This window comes from Trichomonas vaginalis, chromosome IV, assembly GCF_026262505.1.
Source record: "Trichomonas vaginalis G3 chromosome IV, whole genome shotgun sequence".
Lineage (NCBI taxonomy): Eukaryota > Parabasalia > Trichomonadida > Trichomonadidae > Trichomonas > Trichomonas vaginalis.
The window spans coordinates 15,182,629-15,209,622 of record NC_067206.1 but is presented as its reverse complement, the minus strand read 5'-3'; the positions used below and the strand labels follow the sequence as shown (position 1 = coordinate 15,209,622).

The 26,994-nt window shown below is 33.5% G+C and overlaps 4 protein-coding genes across 4 annotated transcripts, besides 22 other annotated features; 3 read left to right on the top strand and 1 right to left on the bottom strand.

Moving 5' to 3' along the window:
• Positions 1-2,703: 2,703 nt before the first annotated feature.
• Positions 2,704-6,629: a mobile genetic element.
• A 780-nt stretch (positions 6,630-7,409) lies between these two features.
• Positions 7,410-9,338: a mobile genetic element.
• Positions 9,339-9,551: 213 nt separating this feature from the next.
• On the bottom strand, positions 9,552-10,397 carry TVAGG3_0097130 (microtubule-associated protein family; the record flags this gene model as incomplete). The annotated part of the gene is made up of 1 exon (XM_001286643.2): positions 9,552-10,397. One exon carries the CDS (start codon positions 10,395-10,397, stop codon positions 9,552-9,554), a length of 846 nt encoding a protein of 281 aa, XP_001286644.2.
• Positions 10,398-10,580: 183 nt separating this feature from the next.
• TVAGG3_0097120 (uncharacterized protein) lies at positions 10,581-11,112 on the top strand (the record flags this gene model as incomplete). The annotated part of the gene is made up of 1 exon (XM_051222669.1): positions 10,582-11,112. A coding segment is annotated over one exon (531 nt), but the record flags the coding sequence as incomplete, so codon positions are not given.
• A 600-nt stretch (positions 11,113-11,712) lies between these two features.
• Positions 11,713-15,515: a mobile genetic element.
• A 710-nt stretch (positions 15,516-16,225) lies between these two features.
• Positions 16,226-16,426: a mobile genetic element.
• Positions 16,427-16,529: 103 nt separating this feature from the next.
• Positions 16,530-16,813: a mobile genetic element.
• Positions 16,784-16,813: a terminal%2Cinverted (terminal inverted repeat of MuDR-2_TvMULE3 transposon ID:TVAGG3_0097090).
• Positions 16,814-17,327: 514 nt separating this feature from the next.
• Positions 17,328-17,640: a mobile genetic element.
• Positions 17,641-19,267: 1,627 nt separating this feature from the next.
• Positions 19,268-19,319: a mobile genetic element.
• Positions 19,268-19,319: a terminal%2Cinverted (terminal inverted repeat of LTR286 transposon ID:TVAGG3_0097070).
• A 57-nt stretch (positions 19,320-19,376) lies between these two features.
• Positions 19,377-20,343: a mobile genetic element.
• Positions 20,344-20,413: 70 nt separating this feature from the next.
• Positions 20,414-20,466: a mobile genetic element.
• Positions 20,414-20,466: a terminal%2Cinverted (terminal inverted repeat of LTR286 transposon ID:TVAGG3_0097050).
• Positions 20,467-20,907: 441 nt separating this feature from the next.
• Positions 20,908-20,929: a terminal%2Cinverted (terminal inverted repeat of Kolobok-1_TV transposon ID:TVAGG3_0097020).
• Positions 20,908-23,902: a mobile genetic element.
• On the top strand, positions 22,224-22,902 carry TVAGG3_0097040 (zebrafish ch211-108c17.2-related family; the record flags this gene model as incomplete). The annotated part of the gene is made up of 1 exon (XM_051222668.1): positions 22,224-22,902. A coding segment is annotated over one exon (679 nt), but the record flags the coding sequence as incomplete, so codon positions are not given.
• Positions 23,100-23,516, top strand: TVAGG3_0097030 (uncharacterized protein; the record flags this gene model as incomplete). Its single annotated transcript, XM_051222667.1, has 1 exon — positions 23,100-23,516. One exon carries the CDS (start codon positions 23,100-23,102, stop codon positions 23,514-23,516), a length of 417 nt encoding a protein of 138 aa, XP_051107653.1.
• Positions 23,881-23,902: a terminal%2Cinverted (terminal inverted repeat of Kolobok-1_TV transposon ID:TVAGG3_0097020).
• A 1,130-nt stretch (positions 23,903-25,032) lies between these two features.
• Positions 25,033-25,070: a mobile genetic element.
• Positions 25,033-25,070: a terminal%2Cinverted (terminal inverted repeat of Banshee-A3 transposon ID:TVAGG3_0097010).
• A 365-nt stretch (positions 25,071-25,435) lies between these two features.
• Positions 25,436-25,544: a mobile genetic element.
• A 140-nt stretch (positions 25,545-25,684) lies between these two features.
• Positions 25,685-25,793: a mobile genetic element.
• Positions 25,794-25,913: 120 nt separating this feature from the next.
• Positions 25,914-25,975: a mobile genetic element.
• A 382-nt stretch (positions 25,976-26,357) lies between these two features.
• Positions 26,358-26,394: a mobile genetic element.
• Positions 26,358-26,394: a terminal%2Cinverted (terminal inverted repeat of Banshee-A3 transposon ID:TVAGG3_0096970).
• Positions 26,395-26,994: the final 600 nt, after the last annotated feature.

The window sequence follows — 26,994 nt, the reverse complement described above, 5'->3', positions numbered from 1 at the left end:
GTTAGAGTACATCTACATTAAAAAATCAGATTTGAACTGCGATACTGCATCAAATTGATGCATATCTGATAAGGATCTCAAAAGAGTAAAGTTAATTTTTTTGTGTTTTTTTAAGTTTTGGGCCTTAGTAAAACACCATCTTGAGCAATATTTTTGGGATGACGATAGGCCTTATTTGGCCTTACAGTGGACCCTTAATGAAAACTAAATAAATAAATAAAAAAAATTAAATGTACTGCATCGAACTTGGATCCCCAAAAATAAAGCCAACTCGGCAGTTTTAACCGTTATACTACACTTCAATTTCATACATAAACTAATTTTCGGGTATTTATGTTGTCTATATGTCAAAAAAAAAATAAGACCTAAATCAATTTTAAGACACATTTTCTATATACTGTTATCATTGTTGAGAAGTTTGATTTATTGTATTTCCATATTGTGTAAATCCGTGTGATATTCTGTTGGACATGAACTTTGAAAATTTCTGCTTTTCAAAGTACAGTATACATTGTGCGTCGCCTGTAGCCTACAGCTACAGTCACCGACACAATAAAAAAGTGACAGAAAACTGACACCATACGGGCGCGCATATGTACGCATATATGTGTAAAAATAAACGTTCATATGTAAACTAACCTTTATTCACTAGCAGGAGCTTTGTTGTTCGCTTCCATTAAAATGTAAACTTTACGTGTCAAAAAATTCTGTCACGTAAACTATTTATGTTGAGATTGAGTACCAGACTCTAATATAAGTTCAACCATTATATTAGAGTCTTAGGAATTTCATATGGTTCTTTACATAATATTCCTTTTTTTGACCATCAGTTGAATTCTTCAACTCTTTTGAATGAAAAGCGCTTATAAAATTATTCGCTCCTTTAACAATCCATAAAATTTCTGCCATGGTGATACTGAAGGTATATTTCCACATTGCTGGAGGAACTGATGCTTCAGGAGTTGGAGATGTGTTTTGTCTGAATTGAGATGCTTTCTGCTTAGAACTTGTTGTAGTATTTTCTCCAGGTATGCTTTTGCAACCTCCTTAACTTCTGGACGTTCATTATTTACATCCTGTCTTGGTGTTGATGTTTCAGTAGCGTTTTCCTGAGTTACATTAACAACAGTTGCTCAACTGCTGAAACATTAGCTGCTTCAGTAATGTTATGAGTAGTTGAAACATTTCCTGATATACCTTCTTCCTGTTGGAACTCTTGGAGCAATTGTTGTGATGTTCGCCATTGCAGGAGTTGGAGTAGGAGTGTCATCAATCTTTCTGTCAGCTTTCGTCGTTTGCGTTGTAGTATTTGTTGTTTCATTACCAGATTTTGATCTTAGTCTGGTAAGCTCTAACTTCATATGTTCTTCAGGATATGCATACTTATTATATTCACCCTTAATATTTCTTTTTCCATTCATCGTATTTATCTTCTGCTGATTTCTTAATTGATGCTAGTCCGTTTACAGCCAATTCATCAGTACCGTTATCAGTAGTCTGGTTATATAAAAGATTAGCAGCTGATCTAATTGTGTAATCCGTAAGATTACCAAAACGCTCTATTGTACCTAATGTTTGTTTCTTCAGTTCCTTTCCAATTCCTTGTGCAGCATCTTTGAAAATCAAGCACCATGCACCAAATTGTCTCACAGGAGCCGCTATTGATGGTGAAGGAGATGAGATGGGATGGGTTGTGATGGTGAAGAGAGGAGATGGGGAGATGGAGTTGGCGATGGTGTTGCTGCTTTCGCCTTTCTTACCACAGCTTCTTCCGTTTTACTTTGTTCTATAGCTCGAGTTCTTTTAAGTCTAGTTCTTTCGTCACTCTTTCGCCTTTCTAGCTCTCTTACCTTAGCTTTTTCTTCTTCCTTAGTTTCGCCTTCATTCTTTCGCTTCTTCAGCTTCTTCTTAGCCTTACGAGCTTTTCTTTCTTCTTAAGTTCCTCTAGTTCTTTACGTTCAGCTTCTTCTTTGCTTTCGTTCAGCTTCTTCCTTAGCCTTAGAGCTTTTTCTTTCTTCTTAGCTCTCTAGTTTTTACGTTCAGTCTTCTTCTTTCGCTTCTTTCGTTCAGCTTCTTCCTTAGCCTTACGAGCTTTTTCTTCATAATATTTGTATACTTATCATCAGCCCAATTACCAAGTGATTTGGCACCTGTTAGTATTCCATTTGCGGTTGATGTTGCTGTTCTCCGAGCCATCCCCTACCGCTGAAGCACCATTGCCAATAGCACTACCAGCATTTAAAATTCCACGACCAATCCATATCCCTGGTTTTGCCTTTGTATTAAGAGTAAGAAATTCTTCCTTCCTATCTTCAGGTGTAGGATTTGTAACAGTTCTTACAGTATCAACAACAGTGTCAACACTGGTTCCAATAGCACTACCCAACAGCTGTTGCACCAGTTAGAATACCATGGGTAACTAAAATCAGTAGCTCTTGAGACAACATTATCACTCGAGGCTTTCTCTGCTGGATAGTTTGATCCTTTGAAGTTCCTGGACACCTCTATTTGAAGCTTCTCCTTCAACTATTTTCTTCTCTTCTTGTGCTTGTTCTCTGGCAACACTCAATGCACGTTCTTGTCTTTGAATGTTGTCTTTCTTTAACATGTAACACCAAGTGTCTGTGGTGTGTGTGTTTTATCTAGTGCAGCATCAATTGCAGCCTTTTTCTTTTCGCTTTTTCTTCGTCTAACCAATTTTGAATAGATTCTGCATCAGTTGGTTCAGCTGGTTGACGAGGTGTCTTGTTGAGCTGTGGAGTATGGGTTGGAGATGATGTCTTTGAGGTGTCGGTGATGGAGTTGGAGATGGAGTAGTGCTTTTGTAGGTGTCGGAGATGGAGTTGGAGATGGTTGGGGAGTTGGTTCAACAGTCGGTGAAGGTGTTGGCGCCTTTGTGATTCTTGGAGTTGGCTCTGGTGTTCTAATAGGGAAGCAGTTGGTGTATTAGCTCTTTTAAGAACCTGTGATCTTTCCGCTTGATTTGAATCAGATACTGGGTTAGTTGTACTAGGATGTGATACAGGAGTTATTTTTGGTGTAGGTGTTGGTTTATTTTAATGTTATACCATGACTACTCGACATTGGTGGAGGAACCTGCGTGAGCAGTTGGTGTCAGAGTTGGCTTGGAGCTACTGTAGAGTTGGCGTTGGAGCTGTGTTGGTTCAGGAGTGGGAGTTGTGTTGGAGCTACTGTAGGAGTAGGTGTAGGAGTTGGTGTTGGAGTCGACATTTGTTTTAACCTCTCATTATACCAATTCTCCAAATAATAAGCCTCACCCATTAAGTTACTCTGTCTTTGTTTTATAGAAAATTCACCTAACAGTAATTCATCATGAATCATTTTCTGCAGCTTTTGTCGTTTTTCTACTTCCTTTATTAGAACGCTCGATGTATTCGCCAATCCTCTATATTCTTAATTCTTATCTAGTTTGTTCATATTTGGTACTCCTTTTTCTTCTCAGCGTTAATCTCATTAGATCGTTTCTCCAATTCTTCAACTACTTTGTAAAGCTTATTTATCTTGACATGTGATTCCTTTACTTCTCCAGTCCTTGGATCCTTAGGTTCCTTGTATTTAGCTAATTTTGTCTCTATATATCTTCGTTTAGCGTCATATCCAGGATCACTGGTTCGTAAAGGATGCGAAGGTGGACGAAAAATAGGTATGTGAAATCTGGATCATCATTAATAGAAGAACGTGTGCTTTAAAGTTACGAACCGGCGTCTGTAAAAGGGTCTCTACCACGTGCTGTATATGTTGATGTAATCAAAAAGCCTTCTCTTCTCATTGGGAAATTAATACGACCTTTTTGAACATATTCTTTCTCAAAGTATTGCCTAGCATTGTAATCAAAAGCAAGATCATTATATATATCGCGCAAAAAATCAAATGTATGCTGCTTGAACTTTTGATCGCTAATTATGGTACGAATTATCGGACGTTCATTCTCCCATTTCTTAACTCGTTCATCAATGAGTTTCCTCTCTTGTTCACTCATTTAACCTCATAAAAATATATTATCTGCGTATAGTGCCACTAATAGCATAATCCATGGCATGTCTGATAGTACACGTACTGACTGAACTAATGGCTTATGATTGTTCCAAATAGCTCCTCCAATGTATGCGTTATACTTATTGTTGTCAATAGTTTGTTGAGGTTGAACTATAGGTGTTTCAACAGGCTTGTCTCTACTGAAGTCACCACCAAGAGCTTTATTGAATGCTTTAAGATTCTTCGTTAATGCATTATCTTCACCTAATGTAGTTTTTGCAATTCTTTCACCAAGACTACCGATAACACCACCGACTTGACCAACTTGAGGGAAAAGTTTGTTAGCAATGTTAAATCCAGCACCTATTACAAGACCAGGATTTTTTTCACCATACCCCATCCAGCTTTAACATAATCACAAACCCATTTTTTCTTCTTAAAATAATGTCATCTTTTGTTGCTTAACTTCTTTAAAGTCCGTCTTTCCTGCAACTATATGAACTTCCATATATGAACGAGGTGTTGGTAGCTCTTTGTATTTGTTCCATAACTCTTCCCAATCTTCTGTTGCTCCCTGACTGTTCAATCATTGACTGAAAGTCTCTCATAGAATAACCTTGAAAGATAACGAAGTCAGTGCATAGTCTCTTAATGTTTAAACTATATGTCTCCATGTTTGACACATGATGACAACAGTATAGTTATAATGTCTGACCTTAGTGATGAAGTTCGCTAATGGTGAACGTGGGTCATTCAATAAGTCATGACCACCATAATCGTCTAACACTAATAGAGAATTACTGGATACTTTTTGAAAGGATATTTGTTCAACTTCTTTACACAACATATATTGCAATTTCTTATACTCAAACTTTCCATCAGGTTTCCTTAGTTGATGCTTTGTTAAGATGTGTTCCATCTCCTCTGAAATTTTTTCGAACTTACTTTGAACGAACTCAACAATAGCGTAAATACTTTGCTTTCATTCTTAACGTTCTTCATTAAATAAGGCATAAGTTCTTTATCATCCTTTTCAGTACTGGTGCTTTAACTTGACTCATAAATGTCTTCGCTGTTTTATCCATTGTTCCTGATGTTGCTGAGATAACTATTGAGTCATAATATGGAGTATTAGTGAAGCGGTCTGTTATCATTATATGACGAATAACACCATATGTCTTACCTGAACCCATCTTACCGCAGTAGAAATAAACACCATTAGTACAAAATGGATAATCATCAGAAAATGGCATAATGAGTGCATTGTTTAGTTCTTTACTATTCTTACGTGCTCCATCATGAAGAATCTTATCTACTTGATTAATAACTTTCTCCATCTTTTAGTTACATATAAAATGTCTAAATATGATGGATTATACTATGAAACATGTTATGAATGATGGCACGATAAGTGGTAATACAGTCTCATATAAATTACCGAGAGACTTCATTGAATATCCTGCGTCAAAAGCTCTTGAGATAAGAAAGATAAGTCTTGAGCATCCAGACTTTGAGTTTTCTGCTATTCCATTAGAAATGACAGATTCATCAAAATCAGTGAAAAAAAGGTTTGACATGAGATATTACATAAAACCCAACATGACTACACAGGAGTTGAATGAAGGTCTTATGGAAAAAATGACTGAGGCAAGTAGAGAATTTGTTGATTGTTACTATGATTCAAATGAAAATAAATTGAATGTATTAAGAAAAGGTACATCACCAATCATAACATTACCTTCATACAGTAGTATAGAAAAAAATGCCTTGAATTATAAATATGACATGTCCCTAGGAGATGTGTTGGATTTCATCACTGCGTTATTAGAAACCACTGAAACAGAACACAACATCAAGAAAACCAGAGCTTGTTTGGGAAGATGACCATGGTAGAACATTCACGCAAAAAGTAATTCCATCGAAAGCAAAATTTTTAGATTATGGGAAAAAAAATATATCTCGCGAATGCATGTATATTATAGTTTTACCATAGCAGATTTCACTGACGAAATGATAAGATAAAAAACATATAAGTACTTTGATGAGCTTTTCATAACTATAGCGAATATCAGGTTTCCTTGAGCGAAAGGGCAAACAACATATAAATTTGTCGGTTATCAGATAAGAATAAATCCTCTCTTGAGCCTTTAGTAACGTTGAGTAATATTGCTCATGATAACAAACAATTTATATGTAATGTGAATGAACAGCTTGTGCCACCAAAATTTTACGATATCACTGGTTATAAAGATGCACTCGTGTTTGAGTTTTATAAGCGCTTTTCATTCAAAGAGTTGAAGAATCAACTGATGGTCAAAAAAAGGATATTATGTAAAAGAACCATATGAAATTCCTAAAGACTCTAATATAATGGTTGAACTTTTATAGAGTCTGGTACTCAATCTCAAAATAAATAGTTACGTGACAGAATTTTTTTTGGACACGTAAATTTAACATTGTAATGGCAGCGCAACAACAAAGCTCCTGCAGTGAATAAAGGTTAGTTTCATATGACGTTTATTTTTACCACATATTGCGTACTATGCGCGGCCAGTATGGTGTAGTTTCTGTCACTTTTTCTCATTGTGTCGGTGCTGTGCTGTGAGGGCTACAGGGACGACATGTATACTGTATCACAAATCAGATTTTAATCTCTATAAGGGCATAATTCAGTCAATAATTCAATTTTGATATTGCGAGTATTTTGCTATCGTTTCGCAATTTTGACAACAATAGCAAGAGGGTTCTATCAGCATATTATACGTAGAACGATTTCATATCAGAAAATAGCAAATCTGACATTTACCCCGACAAAATAGCAAAAATAATGAATAATGAATAACTTTTCGCAAAAACTTTAAAAATGATAAAAATATGAAAATAGATATTGAAACGAGACTTTTATTAATATTGCATAAAGATTTCCAAAATATATACCCTGCAAAAATTATAAAAAGTGACGTCTTGAGTGGATGTCAAAGGTCGAAATTGCTAGCTATGTTTTTTTAAGCGAATTGCGTATTGTACGGTGTTTTTTTCGCAACCCAACGAAACCCTTAATAAAAGTGAATTGAGGTCATAAGCAACGGCTGTTTCAGTCATTAATTCTTAAATAAAAAGTAAAAACTAAATAAAATGGGTAAAATTATAACTTGTTGGTGCTATCGTTCAGTTTGAAGGTGTCTTTTGAACGCAAGACCAGAATTGAATTTTTGAATAGTGTATTAATTGGTTTTGACAACACAATGAAAAAAATAAAATGATATTTTATTTTAAATATATAAGAATCCTTATATAAAGATATAAATATTTTATCTTTTATTTCTTTGTTTTGAAAATGTTTTTTATTGAAAATCAATAAAACTAACTCCAAAAGTAAATTTTTGATTTAAAGACACTATGATGACACAGGAGATTCTGATCTGAGCTATTTTTGAGAAAGGTGGTGGAATACCACAACATGTGATGTCTGGGTCCAGTAGGTCTATTTCACACTTGAACCCAGTCATTCTGTGAACAACTTCTTCCAAGTCTGGCTTAGGTAGTAAGATCTGATCTTTGCTCACTAAGTTAGAAAAGAGCTCTTTGTCTTGGTCTAGAAGTATCTTCTGGTATATACTAAGTAAATACTCTTCTACACCAATCCTCGATGAAGTCTCCACAGATCTCGATGAGGTCAGGTTGGAAGTTAATGGACTTAAAGGAGGAGGATACATTGGTGCTTCTGAGTTCGTAGTTGTTTCCTCTTTTTTTATCTCTGTTGGAGCATCACTTACTGTACCAGATGGATAGTTCTTTATCACAATGTTATTAGTTGTTCTTGAATCAACATTGCTTGTTGGTTCAATTGGAAGATTAGCTGCACCATAAAGAATTGACTTCGATCTCATTTGTTATGAGTAAAAATTGTTTTATTCTCATATAAATGACGAACATTAACCCAGAGAACAACACAGAATATACTGCAACAGGAGTTGTTTACAATGATCTAGATCAGATCGTCCAACTCAAAGCCCCAAGAGGAAGGAATTTAATAAGACAACCTCCACCAAAGATATATGTTGATGATGGTAGTAATGGGTTCAACTTAGTGTATCATTACTCATATCCTCAATATGCAAAAATTGGGTCTACCCCAAACGTGACAAACCATTATATGAACCTTTATGATGAAGCAAGGTTTCATGCACCAACGAAGAAAGAACCTGATGCATCAAGATTACATGAATTCGCAGACCATGATGGTTATAGCGATTACTCAATGCCTGTAAGACTTTAACGTTAATAAAAAAATGACTGTTGGTAAACAAGAAAAAACTTTAATACAAGAGGATTTGATGCTACCAATATATTCAACTGATATGGGAGCTTATCAATTCGATACATTTGAGAATCCTGGTGGAACACCACCATATTTTCTTTTGTTCATCAATGTAAACAGTAGAAAAGGTTATGCGTTCCCAATGAGTGAAAAGAACTCAAACAATGTTCTAAGTGCAATGCAGAAGTTCATTTCACAAGCTACAGGTGAAATGAAGCCTACAATACTTACTAGTGATGAAGACCCAGCTTATACGACACAAAATGTTCGAGATCTGTTGGTCAGTCATAACATTGAGCACATGACGACACAGAAATACAATCATAACATACTAGGTATTATTAATAGGTTCTGTAGAACTATTAGAACTATGTTACATATGAAGTTAAACCTCAAAGAAGGTGATAAAACACCACCTTTCACTGCAGATACAATGAGACAAATTATTAATGACTACAACACTGAATATCATTCAAGCACACAACAAAAGCCTGATGATTTCACAGAAAAGGATAATGAGGAATATATAAAGAAGCAAAGATTGAAAGAAGAGTATGTCAGAAAAAATAACCTTTATAACTTAAGACCTGGTCAAAAAGTTCAAGTCATAGTTGAACCAAGAACATGGGGTAAAGGTAACCAACAAAGAAGACATCTTGATCCTTCTTATTATACAGTTGATTCAGTTGATACAAGTGCATACTTGTTAAGAGCAAAAGATGGAAGTGTTGCAAGATATCCACGTTATCAGATATGGACAAAAATAGAGCATGGATTAAAGCAAGGAGAAACTTTAGATCAAGGAAGACACGGTGCTGTTAAAAGTATTGATGGTCATGAACTTGTCGGTAATGATGTAAAGTATGATGTTACGTTTGAGAACGAAAATACAGGAAAAGTGACAGGTAGAGGTATGCGTGAAGGTAATCCAAACAGGTTGTCACAAATGGAAGTACAGTATTGGAGGAAAAATATTAATGAAGGTCATGTTAAAGATATGCCTAGTTTTCTTGAGAAGTATCGTGGGTTTCGAGTTTAGCTTGTAAGTCCTTTATTTTTGTTTCATACAATGAGATCTTCCTTCTGATCTGTTCATCATTGAGAGGTTGCTTGACTTTACGGAACTGTACACGTCCGTCTTTCATTGTATGTACATAATATCCATCAGGAACCTTACCATCTTTTATATATTCAGTTAACCACTTTTGTTTAGTTGATGCTTTAATGACTTGACTCATTTCTTACTGGATAAATTTTTATGTTTTTTATCTTTTGACGATTTTTTCTTATCCTTATCTTTCTTCTTGTCCTTGTCCTTCTTTGATTTATCCTTCTTCTTGTCCTTGTCCTTCTTGGACTTCTCTGCTGCAGGTGGTGTTGGATTCTGTTTGACTTTAGCACTTGGGTCAGGACCTTGTCTTTGAGACTTAGATATAGATTGTTTAGGAGCTGCTGCTTGTTTAGTTGCTTCAGCTTGTTGTTTAGCTAATTCAGCAGCTTGTTTATCATTCTCTTCTATTTCCTTTGCACCAGTTGCGACTTCATTCTTGAACTTTTGGAGATTCTCAGCAGCATCCATTACCTTATTCGCTCCTTTAAACAATCCATAAAATTTCTGCCATGGTGATACTGAAGGTATATTTCCACCAATTGCTGGAGGAACTGATGCTTCAGGAGTTGGAGATGGTGTTTTGTCTGAATTGAGATGCTTTTCTGCTTCAAGAACTTGTGTAGTATTTTTCTCCAGGTATGCTTTTGCAACCTCCTTAACTTCTGGACGTTCATTATTTACATCCTGTCTTGGTGTTGATGTTTCAGTAGCGTTTTCCTGAGTTACATTAACAACAGGTTGCTCAACTGCTGAAACATTAGCTGCTTCAGTAATGTTATGAGTAGTTGAAACATTTCCTGATATACCTTCTCCTGTTGGAACTCTTGGAGCAATTGTTGTGATGTTCGCCATTGCAGGAGTTGGAGTAGGAGTGTCATCAATCTTTCTGTCAGCTTTCGTCGTTTGCGTTGTAGTATTTGTTGTTTCATTACCATATTTTGATCTTAGTCTGGTAAGCTCTAACTTCATATGTTCTTCAGGATATGCATACTTATTATATTCACCCTTAATATTCTTTTTCCATTCATCGTATTTATCTTCTGCTGATTTCTTAATTGATGCTAGTCCGTTTACAGCCAATTCATCAGTACCGTTATCAGTAGTCTGGTTATATAAAAGATTAGCAGCTGATCTAATTGTGTAATCCGTAAGATTACCAAAACGCTCTATTGTACCTAATGTTGTGTTCTTCAGTTCCTTTCCAATTCCTTGTGCAGCATCTTTGACTAAATCAGCACCCCATGCACCAAATTGTCTCACAGGAGCCGCTATTGATGGTGAAGGAGATGGAGATGGCGATGGAGTTGGTGATGGTGAAGGAGATGGAGATGGTGAAGGAGATGGAGTTGGCGATGGTGTTGCTGCTTTCGCCTTTCTATCAGCTTCTTCCTTAGCCTTTCTATCTGCTTCTTCTTTCGCCTTTCTATCTGCTTCTTCCTTAGCCTTACGAGCTTTTTCTTTCTTCTTAAGTTCCTCTAGTTCTTTACGTTCAGCTTCTTCTTTCGCCTTTCGTTCAGCTTCTTCCTTAGCCTTACGAGCTTTTTCTTTCTTCTTAAGCTCCTCTAGTTCTTTACGTTCAGCTTCTTCTTTCGCCTTTCGTTCAGCTTCTTCCTTAGCCTTACGAGCTTTTTCTTTCGCCTTTCGTTCAGCTTCTTCCTTAGCCTTACGAGCTTTTTCTTCATAATATTTTGTATACTTATCATCAGCCCAATTACCAAGTGATTTGGCACCTGTTAGTATTCCATTTGCGGTTGATGTTGCTGTTCTTCCGAGCCATCCCCCTACCGCTGAAGCACCATTGCCAATAGCACTACCAGCATTTAAAATTCCACGACCAATCCATATCCCTGGTTTTGCCTTTGTATTAAGAGTAAGAAATTCTTCCTTCCTATCTTCAGGTGTAGGATTTGTAACAGTTCTTACAGTATCAACAACAGTGTCAACACTGGTTCCAATAGCACTACCAACAGCTGTTGCACCAGTTAGAATACCATGGGTAACTAAATCAGTAGCTCTTGAGACAACATTATCACTCGAGGCTTTCTCTGCTGGATAGTTTGATCCTTTGTAAGTTCCTGGACCACCTCTATTTGAAGCTTCTCCTTCAACTATTTTCTTCTCTTCTTGTGCTTGTTCTCTGGCAACACTCAATGCACGTTCTTGTCTTTGAATGTTGTCTTTCTTTAACATGTAACCACCAAGTGTCTGTGGTGGTGTGTTTTTATCTAGTGCAGCATCAATTGCAGCCTTTTCTTTTCGCTTTTCTTCGTCTAACCAATTTTGAATAGATTCTGCATCAGTTGGTTCAGCTGGAGTTGGAGACGGTGTTGGAGCTTTAGTTGGTGTTGGAGACGGTGTCGGAGCTTTAGTCGGAGTTGGAGATGGAGTAGGTGCTTTTGTAGGTGTCTGGAGTTGGAGATGGAGTTGGAGGTACTGTTGGTTCTGGAGTTGGTTCAACAGTCGGTGAAGGTGTTGGCGCCTTTGTGATTCTTGGAGTTGGCTCTGGTGTTCTAATAGGGGAAGCAGTTGGTGTATTAGCTCTTTTAAGAACCTGTGATCTTTCCGCTTGATTTGAATCAGATACTGGGTTAGTTGTACTAGGATGTGATACAGGAGTTATTTTTGGTGTAGGTGTTGGTTTATTTAATGTTATACCATGACTACTCGACATTGGTGGAGGACCTGCGTGAGCAGTTGGTGTCAGAGTTGGCGTTGGAGCTACTGTAGGAGTTGGCGTTGGAGCTACTGTTGGTTCAGGAGTGGGAGTTGGTGTTGGAGCTACTGTAGGAGTAGGTGTAGGAGTTGGTGTTGGAGTCGACATTTGTTTTAACCTCTCATTATACCAATTCTCCAAATAATAAGCCTCACCCATTAAGTTACTCTGTCTTTGTTTTATAGAAAATTCACCTAACAGTAATTCATCATGAATCATTTTCTGCAGCTTTGTCGTGTTTTCTACTTCCTTTATTAGAACGCTCGATGTATTCGCCAATCCTCTATATTCCTTAATCATCTTATCTAGTTTGTTCATATTTGGTACTTCCTTTTTCTTCTCAGCGTTAATCTCATTAGATCGTTTCTCCAATTCTTCAACTACTTTGTAAAGCTTATTTATCTTGACATGTGATTCCTTTACTTCTCCAGTCCTTGGATCCTTAGGTTCCTTGTATTTAGCTAATTTCGTCTCTATATATCTTCGTTTAGCGTCATATCCAGGATCACTGGTTCGTAAAGGATGCGAAGGTGGACGAAAATAAGGTATGTAGAAATCTGGATCATCATTAATAGAAGAACGTGCTTTAAAGTTACGAACCGCGTCTGTAAAAGGGTCTCTACCACGTGCTGTATATGTTGATGTAATCAAAAAGCCTTCTCTTCTCATTGGGAAATTAATACGACCTTTTTGAACATATTCTTTCTCAAAGTATTGCCTAGCATTGTAATCAAAAGCAAGATCATTATATATATCGCGCAAAAAATCAAATGTATGCTGCTTGAACTTTTGATCGCTAATTATGGTACGAATTATCGGACGTTCATTCTCCCATTTCTTAACTCGTTCATCAATGAGTTTCCTCTCTTGTTCACTCATTTAAACCTCATAAAAATATATTATCTGCGTATAGTGCCACTAATAGCATTAATCCATGGCATGTCTGATAGTACACGTACTGACTGAACTAATGGCTTATGATTGTTCCAAATAGCTCCTCCAATGTATGCGTTATACTTATTGTTGTCAATAGTTTGTTGAGGTTGAACTATAGGTGTTTCAACAGGCTTGTCTCTACTGAAGTCACCACCAAGAGCTTTATTGAATGCTTTAAGATTCTTCGTTAATGCATTATCTTCACCTAATGTAGTTTTTGCAATTCTTTCACCAAGACTACCGATAACACCACCGACTTGACCAACTTGAGGGAAAAGTTTGTTAGCAATGTTAAATCCAGCACCTATTACAAGACCAGGATTTTTTTTCACCATACCCCATCCAGCTTTAACATAATCGCCAACCATTTATTTCTTCTTAAAATAATGTCATCTTTTGTTGCTTAACTTCTTTAAAGTCCGTCTTTCCTGCAACTATATGAACTTCCATATATGAACGAGGTGTTGGTAGCTCTTTGTATTTGTTCCATAACTCTTCCCAATCTTCTGTTGCTCCTGACTGTTCAATCATTGACTGAAAGTCTCTCATAGAATAACCTTGAAAGATAACGAAGTCAGTGCATAGTCTCTTAATGTTTAAACATATATGTCTCCATGTTTGACACATGATGACAACAGTATAGTTATAATGTCTGACCTTAGTGATGAAGTTCGCTAATGGTGAACGTGGGTCATTCAATAAGTCATGACCACCATAATCGTCTAACACTAATAGAGAATTACTGGGATACTTTGTGAAAGGATATTTGTTCAACTTCTTTACAACATATATTGCAATCTTCTTATACTCAAACTTTCCATCAGGTTTCCTTAGTTGATGCTTTGTTAAGATGTGTTCCATCTCCTCTGAAATTTTTTCGAACTTACTTTGAACGAACTCAACAATAGCGTAATACTTTGCTTTCATCTTAACGTTCTTCATTAAATAAGGCATAAGTTCTTTATCATCCTTTTTCAGTACTGGTGCTTTAACTTGACTCATAAATGTCTTCGCTGTTTTATCCATTGTTCCTGATGTTGCTGAGATAACTATTGAGTCATAATATGGAGTATTAGTGAAGCGGTCTGTTATCATTATATGACGAATAACACCATATGTCTTACCTGAACCCATCTTACCGCAGTAGAAATAAACACCATTAGTACAAAATGGATAATCATCAGAAAATGGCATAATGAGTGCATTGTTTAGTTCTTTACTATTCTTACGTGCTCCATCATGAAGAATCTTATCTACTTGATTAATAACTTTCTCCATCTTTTAGTTACATATAAAATGTCTAAATATGATGGATTATACTATGAACATGTTATGAATGATGGCACGATAAGTGGTAATACAGTCTCATATAAATTACCGAGAGACTTCATTGAATATCCTGCGTCAAAAGCTCTTGAGATAAGAAAGATAAGTCTTGAGCATCCAGACTTTGAGTTTCTTGCTATTCCATTAGAAATGACAGATTCATCAAAATCAGTGAAAAAAAGGTTTGACATGAGATATTACATAAAACCCAACATGACTACACAGGAGTTGAATGAAGGTCTTATGGAAAAAATGACTGAGGCAAGTAGAGAATTTGTTGATTGTTACTATGATTCAAATGAAAATAAATTGAATGTATTAAGAAAAGGTACATCACCAATCATAACATTACCTTCATACAGTAGTATAGAAAAAAATGCCTTGAATTATAAATATGACATGTCCCTAGGAGATGTGTTGGATTTCATCACTGCGTTATTAGAAACCACTGAAACAGACACAACATCAAGAAAACCAGAGCTTGTTTGGGAAGATGACCATGGTAGAACATTCACGCAAAAAGTAATTCCATCGAAAGCAAAATTTTTAGACTTATGGGAAAAAAAATATATCTCGCGAATGCATGTATATTATAGTTTTACCATAGCAGATTTCACTGACGAAAATGATAAAGATAAAAAAACATATAAGTACTTTGATGAGCTTTTCATAACTATAGCGAATATCAGGTTTATCCTTGAGCGAAAGGGCAAACCAACATATAAATTTGTCGGTTATCAGATAAGAATAAATCCTCTCCTTGAGCCTTTAGTAACGTTGAGTAATATTGCTCATGATAACAAACAATTTATATGTAATGTGAATGAACAGCTTGTGCCACCAAAATTTTACGATATCACTGGTTATAAAGATGCACTCGTGTTTGAGTTTTATAAGCGCTTTTCATTCAAAAGAGTTGAAGAATCAACTGATGGTCAAAAAAAGGAATATTATGTAAAAGAACCATATGAAATTCCTAAAGACTCTAATATAATGGTTGAACTTATATTAGAGTCTGGTACTCAATCTCAACATAAATAGTTTACGTGACAGAATTTTTTTGACACGTAAAGTTTACATTTTAATGGAAGCGAACAACAAAGCTCCTGCTAAGACTCTTGCCATCCAGAAGCCAGAGGTGACTGAAGAACAGTCCTCTGGCGACGAGGAAATATTGATGGGTGGCGAGAGTCCGAAGACCGAGATCAAGATCCCAGATCTCGATCACAAGCAAACGGCAAAGAAAACGGGTCCACGAGCTACTCCTCGAGAGCTACGTTTAATCAAGACCAGCCACAAGTATTTGAAGCAGCTGGAGGAGTCAAACGTAGCTCTCGAGGAACTAAAGCTCAAGCTGGCTGAAAAAGTAGAGGAAGCGAAAGGTAAAGAGCTCTACATCAGCCAGCTTGAGTATAAAGTTGACTCTTATGCCAACGAGATCTGCGATCTTCGATCTCGTCTCAACCGTGTGGGACATGAGTCAGACAGCTGGCATGAAAGGTTCCTTAAGGCTGACACATCCTACCATGAATTAAAGCGCGCCATAAGGAACTTAGCCACTGCTTCTGATCCCTCCTCTAAACCACGAATAAACACCTAATTTTACTACTATAACTCTTATTTTTACTCATATTACTCACATATATCCTCATATAACTTATAGTTCATTGTCACTCAGATCACGATCTTTGTGATCACGATCAACTTAGGAAAAGAGAAAAAGTATAAAAGTTAGTATAATTAATTGTTTAGTCTTAAGTAAGCTTATTGTTCATCAAGGAGTTGATGTAAGCGTTTCTTTGCCTCCGTGATCTGCTTCTTTTATAAGCTTACAGTTAAGCCAACAGCAGAGTCTATTAAATATACTGAGAAACCAGTGTTATGCTTCTTACGTCACGTTTGCCTCTCCATACAGATTAAACCTGTGGGACCACCTATCGTACTTCTCGACGATTATGATTTATCAGCCCCTGCTAGTGAATAAAGGTTAGTTTACATATGAACGTTTATTTTTACACATATATGCGTACATATGCGCGCCCGTATGGTGTCAGTTTTCTGTCACTTTTTTCATTGTGTCGGTGCCTGTAGCTGTAGGCTACAGGCGACGCACAATGTATACTGTACTCAAATAAATGAGAAGATACAAAATTCAATTACATATTTAAGATCGTTTGAAATTCCAAATGAATTGTTAGATACGTATATGTTAGAAATTAATGAATTTTGTTATAATTCTCCAGATTATATTTTAGAACATTTCGAAGAATTTTTAGAGGATTTCAAAGAAAAGAATAATTTAATAGACTAAAAAATTTAGTATTTTTATTTATTGTGAATTTTAAATTGTCACTTTTTAAGTTTTACTCCCTATTGAAAGTGTCACTTTTTCGGAAATTCTTATATACTCATATACAATATTAAAAATCCCACAACATTTTTTTACTTTACATAATCGTACTTCCTCGACGATTAATTTTCCCTCAATTCCTATCATTGACCGAACTTAGCATGCAACAAAAATGTCACTTTTCCTAAGGAAATTTTTCCGTATGATATAGAAAATATATTTTTTTCACACTATATATGATAAATATCTATATTCCATTTTTAACTTATTTTTTTTCATTTTTAAATCTTAAGTATTCAAATTTTCGCGCCAAAAAATAAGATTTTATGCCACTTTTCTGTCACTTTTTGGGGGCTATTGTTGCATGCTAAGATCAGTCATAATGTAAACCTCTCAATTTTATGGTCGTGGGAAGTATCTCAATTCCTTCAAAAAATTGAAAAACTATTTAATTTTAAAAATATAATACTTTTAATTAGTTAATTAATTGGAGATATTTTTAAAAAATCACTTTTGATAATACTTTTGAGAACTTTAATTAAAAAAAATATATTCAAAAATATCCAGGATATCAAGAGGGAATTGTTCCTTATGAGGTATATATTCATACTGTATACCTCATAAGGAACAATTCCCTCCTTAAAACGAGAAAACTTGTTCGAAATTGTTTATCATTTCGAACAAGTTTTCTCGTTTTTAATAAGAAACTAAAGGCTATGAGGCACTGATTATATATTAGTGCCTCACAGCCTTTAGTTTCTAATAGATAGCTGGGAAACTTTCTCCAAATGATAAGTTATTCAGAGAAAGTTTCCCAGCTATCAAGAGGAATTGTTCCTTATGAGGTATATAGTTATGATGTATACCTCATACGGAACAATTCCCTCCTTAAAATCGTAGACATTTTTATACTTATTAATCAACCATTCAAAATCATATTCCTCTGAAAAGTAATTTTATTAAAAATTTAGAATTTTAATAAATATAGAGTTTGAATTTCATACAATACCTATATATTTTCAATAATGGAATTTGAAAACCATTCTCAAAAGTTCTCAGAAAACCTTTTTTTCATTAATTTTAAGAAATCTGAGTATTAAATTAAGTGATAAATTCGTTTGACACTACTTTAATTTTTAAATTCAAAAAATTATATGTGCTTCTTAAAATGACTCAAAAAAATTTTATTATAAAATAATATATAATATTAAAAATCCCACAACATTTTTTTACTTTACATAATCGTACTTCCTCGACGATTAATTTTCACTCAATTTCTATCGTTGACCGAACTTAGCATGCAACACTATTACCGTACACCACAATTTATATAGTTTTGGAAGATTTCTCGGTTCATTGCTTTTAATTGACAAAAAAAATTGAATGCCTTTGTTTTTAATCTCATGCTGCAAAAAAGTTTATCGATTTAAAAAATGATTATATCTTATTAATTGTATCACATACGGAAATGGTACTTGAAAAGTGACATTTTGCGCGGTAATTTTTTTCCAAAAGAAAATCATTTATTTTTCTTTTTTTATAATATATTATAATTCTAAAAAGCATTAATAATGATTTTTATTAAAAAATGTATATTTAAAATTCAAATAAAGCTGATTAAATAAATTTAATGACTGAACGATTTTTTGTTAAGATATCTCAGACGAATTTATTAAAGATAGCATTCAGTGATTGAACCAAGGTGAAAAACTGAAGAATATATTATCAGTTGCTGAAATTCAGCCAGGTATTAGAAGGACAATATCAAAATGCGCATTTTACAACAAGATTAACCAGTTAAAAAGTATAAATTCACCTATCGTTCAAGATTATCACCCAAAAAATGGACGAAAACCTGTAGAAATCGATATTAAAAGTTCAGTTGTATATGGAAATTTAAAAGATTTCCAAAATACTATGTAATGCATGAAAAATAGCGTGACTTCATTTTTGACAGTTTACAAATGTAAAGTGTTGCATCCTTAAAAACTTGGAAATATATACATTCATGAATTATCTTGTATATTAATTGAAAATTCATAAAACCCTAACAATATTTTTTCTTAAAAAAACTATAAAAATATAAATAAAATTAATCGTTAAATAAAAATATTTGATATTAGAATTTTATTGGAAAAATAAAAAACTTAATATTTTAAAGAAATACTTAAATACTTGAATGTTTTAACTTTTACATTATCATATAGACTCTCAAATTATTGATTGGAAACGGTTTGAGGGTTATCAATTTAAAAAAATTGTGAGTTTTTTAGATTTTTGGCAATGAGTTTTAAAAATTTGTGAGTGAGAATGTGTGTTGATGCTTGGCACTTTGAAGGGAAGATGTTCTGGGTTCACAATTATTAATGGGATAAATAAAATGATTATAAATATAATATATTAGAAAATAATTTGCAAAATCTCTCCATTTTTATAAATTTAATAATAGAAGTTGATCTATATAGAAAGAGCGTTTTATCTATTAAGTTTTTGGCTTTTGCCTTCAAATCATTAATATAATTTTTTCAAAAAAATTGTTTTATTTAAAATAAACAAATTTTATCAAATAACTAGTATTTTTAAATTATCTTTTGAAAAATTGAAAAATTTACAAATTAAAAAATGGAAGACATCTTGGTTCGTCTCGAAAACCCAGAAGATCTTAAAACTTTTCAACTCCCAACCGTTCCCGCCGATCAGGTTCTCAACGTAATTGAAGAAAAATATCAAGAATACATTAATAATCCAAATGTAACTCTCGAAGGTACGGCAAAAACACTTTCAATAGGAAAAGAACGTTTGAAAAAAATTTTCGTACTACTCGGCTATCCAATAAAAGAAAGAGGAAGACCAAAGAAAAATTTTTTGAGGAAGATGTATACAAAATTTTGGAAATTAAAGCACAATATGACATTGGATACAAAAGGATCAAAGAATCATATTTCGAAAAAGTCGAAAGATTTACATTCAACGATGCTTTCAAAATTTTCAATCAACAACATTTGTTTACATTTCACAGGCATCAGAAAATCGACGAACATCCACATGAATACGTTGCTCAATATGTTAATCAATTGTGGTATACTGATTTGAAATTTCTGAAGGACGATAACGGTAACCTTCAATATTTAATTTCATTTCTTGATGACAGAAGCAGATACATTATTTGCTGGGATGTTTTCGATACAAAAGAAATGAAAAATACTGCCAGAGTATTTCGTCACGCAATTGATTTAGTCAAATTAGTTCCACATGGAATTCTCACAGATAATGGAACAGAATTCATTGGAAAATATTTTGAAGCGGTTTGCCAAGAATTCAATATAAAACATTTCAAAACTCATCCGTACTCTCCAGAGGAAAATGGAAAAATTGAAAGGAGTTGGGAGACTCTTTTCAAGACAAACCCTGGAGTGAACGTCTTTGAGTTCATCCCCAATGTTGTTTCCCAGTATAATAGGGTATGGAAACACTCCGCATTATTCAAACTCTTTGGGGAGAAATTGACTCCATTTGAGGCCTGGGAAAGAGGCCCCAAATGGACAAAAGATCTCTGCGCTGAACCAGGCTTCGAAAAAAATCTTAGAGATTAACAAATAATTTCAAAAACAAGAAAATTCAAAAAATCACAAAAAGGAAGTTAAGGAATAAACACTTACATTTATTACATTTGGATTTTTTAAAAAATTCAGTATTATTTTTAGAAATAAGATAATATAGTTCTAAATAAAACAAAGAATGTTAAGAATGAAGAAGGAATTAGCGGATGCAGCCGAAGCACGCTCACAAATTACTCTCAATATCCACTCAAATCATACAAAGTTTTGTCGAATAGTTTGATATAAAGACAAAAAATTTACAATTTTTAATTAAATCCGAACAATCTTACATATGCAGCCGAAGCACACTCACAAATTACTCTCAATATCAACTCAAATCATACAAAGTTTTATATTTTCATTTTATTGTTTCTTAATAAAGAATTTACTTTAATATTCTTAATTGTTTTCTTTTTTATATTTAATTTTTGATATCTATTTTAAAAAACTTATACAAATTCGAGTCAGCTAATAATTTAATTGAAAAAATAAAAAGAAAACATATAATTTTTAATCCGTCTAATTGAATAAGCAATATTATAAATATTATGTTAAGGGTATAGTCCACTAAAAATTTTTAAGTTTTGACAATGAAAATAAGCTCTGTGACCATGTAAATATATATCTATGCAAAACGAGAGGTTATGCCATAATTTTTTAGTTATCAAATTTCCCTTTTTTGAGAGAAGTCTCTCAATAATTTGAGAAGAATCTTTGATATAAAGAGATACACATTTGTAGAACGAAGTAAGTGTTTTCCAAACATTTATATGTTCATCCTGTATAACAATATAAAGCTGCATAGTGCCATCTTGTGCGTTTGCTATTTCATGTACTTTTCATTGAGATAATCCCTCTTCTCGCGTGATTTTAACAGTCAACTCAATTTTAAAATAAAGATTTCATCAAAATGATTTCGAAATTCGGATATTGATTATATAAATAGCACTGTTAACATATTTTGGATGAGTAAAAAATACCTTGTTTTGTATGCATTTAGTACACCTTTATTTTTGATTAAAACTATAAAATTTTTATTCCTTATATAATAAATAGTATATGTTACATAAACATGAAATTCAATAGCATTCAATTTTGGATTTTTTAGATTTGGTAAATTTTAGAAGAAATAAAATCAGCAATCAAAATAAAGAAACTTTTTTTGTATCTTCTATGATTACCTTTTGGTACTAAATTTTGCATTAATAAGTAAATTATCTGTATTATTCTGTGAGCACAAGCCCTCAGTTATGCTGGTAGTGAATGATGAATCGTCATTTTGCGAAGAGAACGCGATTATTAAGGTAATTTTGAGAATTGTCTTGAATTATTTAAAATTAAAGTTAATTGAATAGGTAGGATAACTAGCCTTTGCTAAATTTGTATAATTTGACCTTATTCTAGTTGGATCTGAGAATATTTTGCTGAAATAATAAATTATATCGCCGATTTATGAAAATTTCTCTGATGGGACCGACTCGCTGAAACGTATTAGTGTTAATGGTAACTTGTCTGAATTTTCAAATTTTTTTCGAAATCCAAAAAATCACAAACAAAAGCATCAAAATTAGATTTGCATTTAAGGTTTTCATTTTTTTTGGAAAATAAAAATATTTTTCCCCAATAAAGTTTATTTTTACTTTTGAGAGGAATAGAAACGTTATTTTGGAATTTTGAAACGACAGAAATGTTCCATTTTTAATGTAGATTCTAAAATGGGGTCAAATTTTTGATTGAACCGTTATCCATTGAAAAACCTCGATTTTAAAATGTTATTCCAAAATATTCATCTAATGATATAGTATATATTTATTAATTATTACTTTTTATTCAATTTTCACTTTTGGCGGGATTTCATTTTTTTTTGTTGTATGGGCCATATTGTTCACCCAAAACGGAAAACAAAGGCAATGCATAACATTTTACTCCACGAACGTCGTCGACTCTCAGCGCGACAGATGCTTGGTGCTTGCATAATGACCGGAATGCCATATACAAAAGGTGCTCGCTTTCTTTCTCTTTGTGGAACTAAGCCCCCTGTGAAGAGTGGTGTCATGAGACAACAGAGATTTTGTGACGATAAGATTAGAAGACTTAAAAGTATTTCCCTAATGCTGTCGAGAAAGTCCTTCAGTGGTTACTTATCCATTGATGCAAGATGGACGCACAGGCGAAACTCGCCAAGTTGTACAGTAACTGCGCTCGATGCTGTCACAAAAAGAGTTCTTGCATGCGTGAACATCAACCATATTGGTGGAAACAGACAGCATGCTCAGTATTCCGGAGCTTCCAACAATATGGAAAGTGCTGGAACTCGAATCATCTTGAAGCAATTAAAGAAATACAATATCTTGAAAGATGTTAAAGAGATTATTAAAGACCGAGATAACAAAAGTGTCTCTGTCTTTAAAGAATTTGGCGTCTCTCATCTTGAAAGATTCGATCCAGGTCATGTATCAAAAAATATCTCAAAAGATTTTACAAAGTTCTCAGCTTCTCATAAGACAGTTGAAGTTTTCAACGACAAGACTCAGAAGATTGAAAAAATAGAGAGACCTTTCTGGGGTCTGAATGCAAGCCTAAGTATGTGGCTTTGGTCATGTTTTGCCGAAGAAAATATTGACAAACGTACGAAAATGTGGGAGAATTGTGTCTACCATTACGTAGGCAATCATTCTTTTTGCGAACCGCACAATTACAAATGCTTTGAATGGCAAAAAGGTGTCAATTCGATCCAACTTCAATTCATGCTCTATGACTGGGTTCACAAATGGACACCCATAGTTTCCAAAGTTTCTTCCATTGGATCTACCTGCATGAATGAAGCGTTTAACTCCAAAATTGCATGCTATTTGGACAAATCAAGAGCCTGGAAGAACATTAACATTAGAGTTAACGTTGCAATCTTAGAATGGAATGATCCAGAGCATTTTCTCGGAGATATACAAAAAGCATTACATCTTCCCCCACTTCCAGAAGATTGTGTCAAATCATTTGAAGAGAATTGTTACTCCAAAATGATATTGAAACAAAAAACTGTTACAAAAGGTTCTAAAAAACAGAACAAATACAAAAAATCCATTCAGAGTGTACCAGGAGGAGATTATCAAGTTTTCAAGTCCGAATGGGAATCAGAAGACGAAGACATTGATGACTTTGATTAACGAAAATTACATTTTATTTATTGTTTTTGTTTTTAATTAAATTATTATTATGCTCATTTTCTTATTTTGATTTTTTCTCATTATGATATAAATAATTTATTAATGCATTTATCCAATAATTATGCTATGATATTTTTATGCCTTATTTCATTTCTCTTATATTTGATAATCTGGTAAAATATAGTTCAGACTATAATCATTTTAGATTATTGATATATTTATATAGGTTAGAATAAAATTAGTTTCATTTTCTACTTTTATTTTGAATTAATAATTTATAATATCAAATATTATGGCGTAACCTCTCCTTTAAAATATAGATATATATAGGCCTATAGAGTTTATTGGCACTCTCAAAACTCTAGAATTTTGAGTTTACTATACCCTTAAACGGTTAATTTTTTCTCAAAAAAAATTATTTCGAATTTCCGAAATTTTTGACATTTTGGCTGAGAACTATGGTCTGCGAGGTACATAGATAGAATCAGTACCTCGCAGACTATAGTTCTCTATATGGCGCCGAAAATTTTTGGTGAAATGTCGTCGCATTTCACCAAAAATTTTCGGCGCCATAGGAAGAATTGGAGGGTGTGAGATAACTATTACATGCTATAGTACTCACACCCTCCAACTCCCAATCAAAATCGCATAAAATTTGCTACTTATCTTCAGATTACTCCCATTATAAAATATATCATTGCTATCTCATCGTACTATACTTCCACCCTATTGTATTTAAAAATATAAAATTTTTTGATAATATATTTTATATCTTGAATTTTCAAACAATATATTCACAGAATATAATGGGAAATCTATCTCAACCTAGCCTTAAAGTACCAAACTCCTGCTTGCATTCTCACTCACAAATATTAAACATCCATCTCCAAAAAACTAAATTCTTCACAATTTTTTTTAAAATTGAGAACATAAAAAACGTATGCATTCAATAATTTAAGATACTAACAAATATTACAAACTTCAAAATAGCAGATATTAACGTTTTCCAATTAAAAAATATCATTTTGCTTTTCAATTCGAACATAAATCTTAAATATTTTTAATTAATATCTGATTTACAGCATTATTATCCATTTATAAATCTGACAAATAAATGACAAAACCATCAGAAATAGTGTCACTTTTTGTCAAAAGTGAAGTCACACTATTTTTCATGCACAACAATTTCCAAAATACTATGGGAATCAACAGCGAAGACATTTCACCAAAATTTTTCGGCGCCATATAGAGAACTATAGTCTGCGAGGTACTGGTTCTATCCATGTACCTCGTAGACCATAGTTACAACCAGCAACGGCGGAAAATTGCCCTCAATATGTACAAATGCTACCAATTTTCCGCCCTTTTGGCTAAGAATTGGAGAGTGTGAGTGCTATCATTTAAAATAGTATATCACACCCTCCACGCCTTCCTTATGCTTAATTAAATTTTTTTAAAAAATTATTTTTGATAAAAAAATTCTATTTTTTCACAATATATGATAAATGTATTATTCTGTTGTAAACAGAAATTCATCAAAAGTGACACCTCAGAAAAGCTAAAATATTGAATTTTTGGAACTTTTGATAGAGCACGTTTTTAAATATTAATTAAAGTAAATGTATATTTTGTAAAGATTCTTTTTAATAAAAAAATAAAATTTTGAAGAAGAACACAAAATCTTCTGAAAAATAATATCACATAAACTCATATTATTTTCTAATATATAACTATTTTATATAAAAATCAAATTCTCTTATATACGAAAAAAAGAGATCTGACATTGTGTCAGATCTCAGTAAAAGTGACATTTACATGTCAAAAAAATAGAATGAGTTTAAGTAATTAAAATTGAGGGTGAGAGTAGTATTGTATGAAATAATATCTCTCACCCTCCAATTCATCCTATGGCGCCGAAAAAATTTTGGTGAAATGCGACCACATTTCACCAAAATTTCTCGGCGCCATATAGAGAACTAGAGCCTGTGAGGTACTGATACTATCCATGTACCTCGCAGGCTCTAGTTCCAAGCCAAAATGGCTAAAAATTGCCCGCAATTGTTCACATTGCGGGCAATTTTAGCCATTTTGGCTGGGAATTGGAGGGTGAGAGTAGTATTGTATGAAATAATATCTCTCACCCTCCAATTCATCCTATGGCGCCGAAAAAATTTTGGTGAAATGCGACCACATTTCACCAAAATTTCTCGGCGCCATATAGAGAACTAGAGCCTGTGAGGTACTGATACTATCCATGTACCTCGCAGGCTCTAGTTCCAAGCCAAAATGGCTAAAAATTGCCCGCAATTGTTCACATTCCCATCTTTTGTTGGTAAGACGAAGAATATGAAATAAATTATGAAGAAGATAATGATGAATAAAATATCACTTTTTATATTTTTGACACGTAAAGTTGTCACTTTTCTGTCAAACCGTTTTTATCGTTTTCGTATATAACAATTCAATGATCTTAAAAGCGAAGGATAAACCTCAAAATTTACGAATATAATGAGTGGGAATATAATGCTTATCTATCATAAAAACCATATGAAATATCAATTTTTGCTTTACGCCTATTCCCACTCATTATATTCGTAAATTTTGAGGTTTATCCTTCGCTTTTAAGATCATTGAATTTGATTTTTATATAAAATAGTTATATATTCGAAAATAATATGAGTTTATGTGATATTATTTTTCAGAAGATTTCATTCTATATGCCTATGAAAAGTACTCTCAAAACTAACTTTTCCCTAATTATAATTAAATCTAGAATATTGTATTATGTTTAGTATTATTTCATTTTTCTCATTCAATTTAGAATTTACAAATGTCAAAAAATTGAGAGCTGTCACTTTTGATGAATTTCTGTTTATTACAATTCAATTTTTAATTCAATTATCAATTTTAAAACTTAAGTATTTTTTGGCGCCAAAAATAAGGTTTTCTGTCACTTTTCTGTCACTTTTTCAAGTACGATTTCCGTACGCCACAATATCTTATTAATTGTGAGATATTAATCATAATAAATGATTGCATTAATAACAATTGGCATTATCGAATTTAATGTATGTATTAATTTTTATTAATATCTACAATTTTCATCAGAATTTTCATACCCAGAAAATTTGAAAGTTCCGTTAAGAAATTTGTCAACTTTCCATCCGCTGCAGGTGCAGTTGACACAACTACAATTGAATGGACAAAACCTCAAATGCGGATTTGGCAAAAATATCATGTGATGGAAGAAACAAGGTCAATGGCACCAAGGCTCAATTTTGTGTCAATCCAGATGGCAAGACGATACATGTCTTCTTAGACTATTTGGGAGCACGCCATGACAAATTCATTTTTGACAATTCCGGATTGGCAGTTTTACAAGATATTTTAGAGAATATGGAGTCTCCAATTTTTCAACAAGATGGAGCAACAATTCACGGAGTTAATTTCAATTCCGAGTTAATAAGGTGTTTTCTGG